We start from the raw sequence: 6,911 nt of genomic DNA, 5'->3' as shown, positions 1-6,911 counted from the left end.
TCCGGACAGGCCGTGTGGGGGAGGGGAGCTGCGTGCACACCACCTGCCGACCAGCCTCGGGTCACCGCGCGGCCCGCCGCCCTCCGGCTCCACAGGGCGGGAGGAGGAGCCGGGCGCCAACCCTCCGGTTTGGGTTTTTCAAAGCCAAATCAAGGAGCTTTCGAAGAACGGAGCGAAGGGCCGCGAACTCGCGGCCCGCCAGACGTCGCTGGGAGCCCCGGGGGGTCGCTGGGGGCGCTGCCCACCGCGCGCGCCGCGCCACGCGGCCCGGACAGGGACCCATTGGGCGGCCCGCGCGCGCCGCCCCGCGGCCCCGCGAGCCCGGTGGGCGGGGTCTCGGGCTTGACGTCGCCGCCAGGCTCGAGGCCCCGCCCCCGCCCCGCCCTGCCCGTATATAAGGCTTCGCCGGGTCGTTCGCACTCGCACAAGTGAGGCTAAGCGGCGGGAGCGGGCTGTCTGCTGAGTCGGGGCTCTAGGGCCGGGCCATCTCGGACGTGCGTCCGCGCCTGCCTCGGGGGTAACAGCAGACAGTGCCGGGCGGCGCAGCCACGATGGAGCTCTTGCGGACTATCACCTACCAGCCGGCCGCCAGCACCAAGATGTGCGAGCAGGCGATGGGCAAATCTTGCGGCGGGGAGTCGAAGAAGAAGCGGCCGCAGCAGCCCCCCGAGGAGCCGCAGCCCCCGGCCCCGGCGCCGCCGGCGGGCGCGCACCACCACCACCACCACCACCACTCGCACTCGGGAGCCGAGGTCTCACGGATCATCGTGGATCCCACGACGGGGAAGCGCTACTGCCGGGGCAAGGTGCTGGGAAAGGTGAGGACCCGGTGAGGCGTCGAGGGCGGGCGGGCGGGAGGCCGGCCTGGACCACTGTCCTCCCATCCCCCGGGGCCCCCACTCCGTTTCCTGGGGTCCGGTCGCTGCGCGACGCGAATCTGTCACCTGCCTGCCCTGATCAGCTTCCCTGGGTTCTGCCTCCCTCTGCCCCAAGACGTTCATCATCTGTCTGAGAGGCAGGGACCCGGGTAGGACTCTGCACTCTCCACCTGCTCGCCCCACAGTGCTCCTGAAGAGTCCCCAAAGGCCTTAAAAAATCCTTCCCGACCCCTCACCCCTTCATAAAGCGCTGCTTTGTCAAAGGAGAACAGAAAAGGGATTTGCCCCCGCCCCCCCCATGCATTTCCTTTTCCTGAAGGTCCTTGGAACAAAGTGGACTGTGTCCATCTCTTCACCTTCTGCCCTCCCTAAATTTTGTCTTCTTTGTTTATTTATTTAAAACCCCAGCCCTCCATTTTTTGTGCCACGCTCACTCAGCTCTATCTCGGCTTTGTTTCCTCTCAGGGTGGCTTTGCAAAATGTTACGAAATGACAGATTTGACAAACAACAAAGTCTACGCTGCAAAAATTATTCCTCACAGCCGAGTAGCCAAACCTCATCAAAGAGAGAAGGTGGGTATGACTGTCCACTAAAGTATTTTCTTTGTGTGCAAGGATGGCCCTACCCTGTTAAGAAAATGTCTTCTGTGTGTGTAAGCGCTGCCCACCCCTCCCCAGTGATGGCAGGTGACTAATCCTTATCTTGCATTTTCTTTTAGATCGACAAAGAAATAGAGCTTCACAGGATTCTTCATCACAAGCACGTCGTGCAGTTTTACCACTACTTTGAAGACAAAGAAAACATATATATTCTCTTGGAGTACTGCAGTAGAAGAGTAAGTGTAAACTCCTCACAGTACATCTGCTTCTAGAAAGATGGGTTTCATCAGATTGCATTTTATGTGGGATTTTTTTGTTTTGTTTTTAGCTGTGGCAGTTATTAGACTGCAGCATCAACTTCCATTACTCATTTTGCACAGGGGAAACAAACCACTTATCTTGGTAGCTTTGACCAATTCTCTTTTTCTTTTATCTTTTCTTCTTTTTAGTCTATGGCACATATCCTGAAAGCAAGAAAGGTGTTGACAGAGCCGGAAGTCCGCTACTACCTCAGGCAGATTGTGTCTGGACTGAAGTACCTTCATGAGCAAGAAATCTTGCATAGAGATCTCAAACTAGGTAAGCCCTTAAGCTCCAAATGTTGACTTTTGGGTTCGAGAGGGTATTTTCTTCTCTTTTGCCCCTCTCTTTCCCTTTTTACCTGCCAAATGCATTCTTATGTGTAATCCAGCCCATGAAGTCCTGCTTCTTTTGAATGGGTGACGTTATCAGAATAACTGGCTGCCTGCTCTTCATGTGGATGAATGCATATTAGATCAAAACACCTGTCCAAGGGAACTCACGTTCTATTTTGCTTATTGTCTAGGGAACTTTTTCATTAATGAAGCCATGGAACTGAAAGTTGGAGATTTTGGTTTGGCAGCCAGACTGGAACCTTTGGAACACCGAAGGAGGTAAGAGTTACAAAGATATAGTCCTTGACACTAAAATCTATAAACAGCAATGTTAATGAAAAGGAACAGCTATTAAAATTCAACATGGAGTAGATAGGGTATCTTATACCATAAACTGATTATTAAAGTCGTTGGAAAAGTCTTACATTTTCTTGTAACAGAAAAATGCCATGACACTGTTAGTCTCAATGGCTTCAAACACTTGCTGGTTTGAGCTGAAGAAATCATGTATGAGTTTAAAAAAGAAGTATCAAAAAATCAGTCAAATACCCTAAGTCAAATGCTTCCACATAAGAAGCTTAAAGCCATACTTCTAAGGTTTTATTTCTCAGTGAGTCACAGCCAGAGAAAAATAAATGAACAAAATGAAATTGTTACTTATGAGATCTTGTTATTATCTTTCCAGGACAATATGTGGTACCCCAAATTATCTCTCTCCTGAAGTCCTCAACAAGCAAGGTCATGGCTGTGAATCAGACATTTGGGCCTTAGGCTGTGTAATGTAAGTGGACATACAGCAAATTGCTAAAATGCAAATTTTATTTAAATTTTAATACTAACAAATGAATTCCTTTGTGACAATTCCTAAAAAAAAAATGGTTTCTTTGTACCCAGGTATACCATGTTACTGGGAAGGCCTCCATTTGAAACTACAAATCTGAAGGAAACTTACAGGTGCATAAGAGAAGCAAGGTACACCATGCCATCTTCCCTGCTGGCTCCTGCTAAGCACTTAATAGCTAGCATGTTGTCCAAAAACCCGGAGGACCGCCCCAGTTTGGATGACATCATCAGGCATGACTTCTTCTTGCAGGTTGGTGCATTCTCCTTTGTGTATTTTATTGCAAGCTATCGATCTCAGTTACCCTAACAGGTTACTGAAGGTCTTTTCTGATTGCTCCACAGGGCTTCACTCCAGACAGACTTTCTTCTAGCTGTTGCCATACAGTTCCAGATTTCCACTTATCAAGTCCAGCCAAGAATTTCTTTAAGAAAGCGGCTGCTGCTCTTTTTGGTGGCAAAAAAGACAAATCAAGATATATTGACACACACAGTAAGTTACAACAGCACTACCTCTTTTTGTTGTGTCCAGTATTATGTTAAAATTTGTTAAGTTAGTTGAGGCTTTCTCATGTGAGCATCATTTAGACAGTATTTTGTATACTATATACCTTTGACATTTATAGCATCATAACAACTCACCTAGAACTGTACCAGATAGCCTTTTTGGTTTGATAAACAATAAAGTGTGATTGATAGGAATGATAAAAACCATTGCTCATGGTTGCTCATAAACTACCTAATAATGCACATGGAAGAAATATGACTTGCTCTCATCCTTCCTTGTTGAAGTAGGCTAATATAGTTCTTTCACTTGATTTGCAGATAAAGTATCTAAAGAAGATGAAGACATTTACAAGCTTAGGCATGATTTGAAGAAGACTTCAATAACTCAGCAACCCGTCAAACACAGGACAGATGAGGTATGTTGAGAAAGAACCAAATATATTTGCTGCGCTATCTTTTCCCTAATGCAAATCCACTGTCTTTTGATAAGCTTTACATGCAGTTGCCACCACCTCATCTTCACCGGGACTATTAGCCTGAAATGGGTTTGGATAGTTGGCTCACTGCATGACTCTCCTCTGCCTTTAGGAGCTCCAGCCACCAAGCACTACAGTTGCCAGATCTGGAACCTCGGTGGGAGAAAACAAGCAGCAGATTGGGGATGCGATTCGGATGATAGTCAGAGGAACCCTCGGCAGCTGCAGCAGCAGCAGTGAGTGTAAGTGCTTTGTAATCCCGCTTTAATCCTAAAACTCTTTAGAGGAGAGCCAGATACACCAAAGGATCCAAAGCCAATTTATTCCTCAGCTTAATTTGACATAGGAGAAACAAAATTAAAGGAACTGGGGAGGGGCAAGAAGGGGACAACAAACCACAGATTAACCCTGAGCTCCCTGTCTTTTAAGTTACTAGAGGGAGAAGTAGCATCTACCAGGGCCTGAGGCTCAGTTGTCAGCTGTTTTTTGACATCTCGCCCTGATTTTTCAGGCCTGGAAGACAGCACCATGGGAAGTGTTGCAGACACCGTGGCCAGAGTCCTCAGGGGGTGTCTGGAGAACATGCCGGAGGCTGACTGCATTCCCAAAGAGCAGCTGAGCACTTCCTTTCAGTGGGTCACCAAGTGGGTCGATTACTCTAACAAATATGGCTTTGGCTACCAGCTCTCAGATCACACAGTTGGAGTCCTTTTCAACAACGGTGCTCACATGAGCCTTCTCCCAGACAAAAAGTAAGTGTGTCTCATGAATGAAATCTGCCCGTTTTCTTGGCTTATGCTAAAGAAATCCAAAGACAGTCACTAACTGCTTTACTTTTTCTTTCTTTTTCTCTCCCTATCATTCTTGATTTTTTTTTAGGACAGTTCACTATTACGCAGAGCTTGGCCAGTGTTCTGTTTTTCCAGCCACAGATGCCCCTGAACAATTCATTAGTCAAGTGACGGTGCTGAAATATTTTTCTCACTACATGGAGGAGAACCTCATGGATGTAAGTACTGAGGCTTTACAACAGGGATGGTTGAGGCGCTCCATGGTGAGCAGCATCAACATGCCAGTGACAAGTGCAGCATCTCCTGTCTCATGGCCTGTTCTAGATCTAGAGTCACAGTCAATAGATCTAGGGGAGGTGGTGGCAGGAATCCTCAGGCTGTTCTGATGCTTGCTTAAGCTAGACAAGTGTTTGCAGAGAAGAAAAGAGCACAAACTGCCCCTTCTTCAGAGGTACTAACTCCTTCTCCTCATCTTTTCCAGGGTGGCGACCTCCCTAGTGTGACTGATATTCGAAGACCTCGGCTCTACCTCCTTCAGTGGCTAAAATCTGATAAGGCCTTAATGATGTTGTTCAATGATGGCACCTTTCAGGTAACTGAACCCTTCATGGAAGTGCATGTTTCCTTAAAAAAAAAAATAATTTTTAGCAAGCTAGTTTAATTTTTTTTGCCTAAACTTTCTTAATTCTTGAATATGTTAAAAATTCTAACATCCGTGTTTATTTTTTGAAGGTGAATTTCTACCATGATCATACGAAAATAATCATCTGTAGCCAGAATGAAGAATATCTTCTCACTTATATCAATGAGGATAGGATATCTACAACTTTCAGACTGACGACTCTGCTGATGTCCGGCTGTTCCCTAGAACTGAAAAACCGAATGGAATACGCCCTGAACATGCTCTTACAGAGATGTAACTGAAGGACTTTGTGAATGGACCCTATGGGATTCCTCTTTTCCACTGTGAGATCGACAGGGAAGCCAGTAGAGAGCCGTAGAGCATGTCGAAGATGGACAGGTGTTGGTACGAAAACAATTCCTCTGTGGCCTGCTGAACTGAGTGGAACCAATCAGGCTGAGGCATACTTTCCTTGACTTTGGACAAACCAAGAGGGAACCAGAATGCAGTTTTCCTTGAGATACCTGTTTTTGTTTTTGTCTTTTAATGGTTTTCTGATAATTTTGCCAGAAAGGTGCATTGACTCTTAACTTCTCTCTGTTGAGAGCATTTCAGCCAGAGGACTTGGAACTGTGAATATACTTCCTGAAGGGGAGGGAGAAGGGAGGAAGCTCCCATGTTGTTTTAAGGCTGTAATTGGAGCAGCTTTTGGCTGCTTAACTGTGAACTATGGCCATATATAATTTTTTTTTGTTTATTTTTTGAATATACTTGTGGCTGGAAAAGTGCATTCCTTGTTAATAAACTTTTTATTTATTACAGCCCAAAGAGCAGTATTTATTATCAAATGTTCTTTTTTTTATGTTGACCATTTAAAACTGTTGGCAATAAAGAGTATGAAAAGGCAGAAAGAGTGGTCTCCTGTCTTTACTTTAATGTAGCATCAGTATCATCACATTCTTTCATCATAGATATTTGGAATGGCATTGGGTATGGAAGCAAATTCAAATGTTAAATGTTCTGTCTAATACTATGCATGAAGATGGTCTGTGATATCAAATTATGAACCTTCTGAGTGAATTTAGGTTGAGAAGAGTCTAACAAAAATACCCCCCTTCGTAGAACCTACTGACTAGCCTGTTGTTAAATCCCCAAGCTAATTTCTCTTTGAACAGTTTCTTCAAAACTCATGAAACTTAGAGCCCCAAAGTCAAGTTTCCTATGTAAACAGGCCTTTGTTAGTAACTGTCAATAGGTACAGGAAGTTTGTCTTAATATGGGCAAAACTTTATTCATCAAGATACACACACCACTTGAATGTATTACTCAGCTTAAACCTGCCTAAACACTTGCAGTGCCGCTGGCAGTCTTCGTACATAATTCAGTAGTGGGAAATGCTTTGTAAATAAGTCACCTCATTTTCCTTCAGGTGCATCGTGGGTGAGCGACATATGAGAACCAAGCGATGGGACTCATCTTCTGAAGTACTAAGTGATCCAAGAGGCAAATCGAACTAGTTTTCACTTTGGGGGAGATTTAATTTTTGTCCCATGTGAAGAAAA

The 6,911-nt window shown here is 45.6% G+C and overlaps 1 protein-coding gene across 1 annotated transcript; it reads left to right on the top strand.

Moving 5' to 3' along the window:
• Positions 1–438: 438 nt before the first annotated feature.
• Plk2 (polo like kinase 2) lies at positions 439–6,249 on the top strand. Its single transcript, XM_048368385.1, has 14 exons — positions 439–818; positions 1,344–1,451; positions 1,598–1,714; positions 1,928–2,057; positions 2,305–2,392; positions 2,799–2,894; positions 3,008–3,206; positions 3,299–3,446; positions 3,779–3,876; positions 4,049–4,178; positions 4,448–4,688; positions 4,816–4,945; positions 5,209–5,319; positions 5,460–6,249. The coding sequence occupies exons 1-14, from the start codon at positions 552–554 to the stop codon at positions 5,649–5,651; spliced, it is 2,055 nt and encodes a 684-aa protein (XP_048224342.1). The 5' UTR covers positions 439–551; the 3' UTR covers positions 5,652–6,249.
• Positions 6,250–6,911: the final 662 nt, after the last annotated feature.

Source organism: Perognathus longimembris, chromosome 19, assembly GCF_023159225.1.
Source record: "Perognathus longimembris pacificus isolate PPM17 chromosome 19, ASM2315922v1, whole genome shotgun sequence".
NCBI lineage: Eukaryota > Metazoa > Chordata > Mammalia > Rodentia > Heteromyidae > Perognathus > Perognathus longimembris.
The sequence above is the reverse complement of the archived record's forward strand: the minus strand, read 5'-3'. Positions and strand labels throughout refer to the sequence as shown.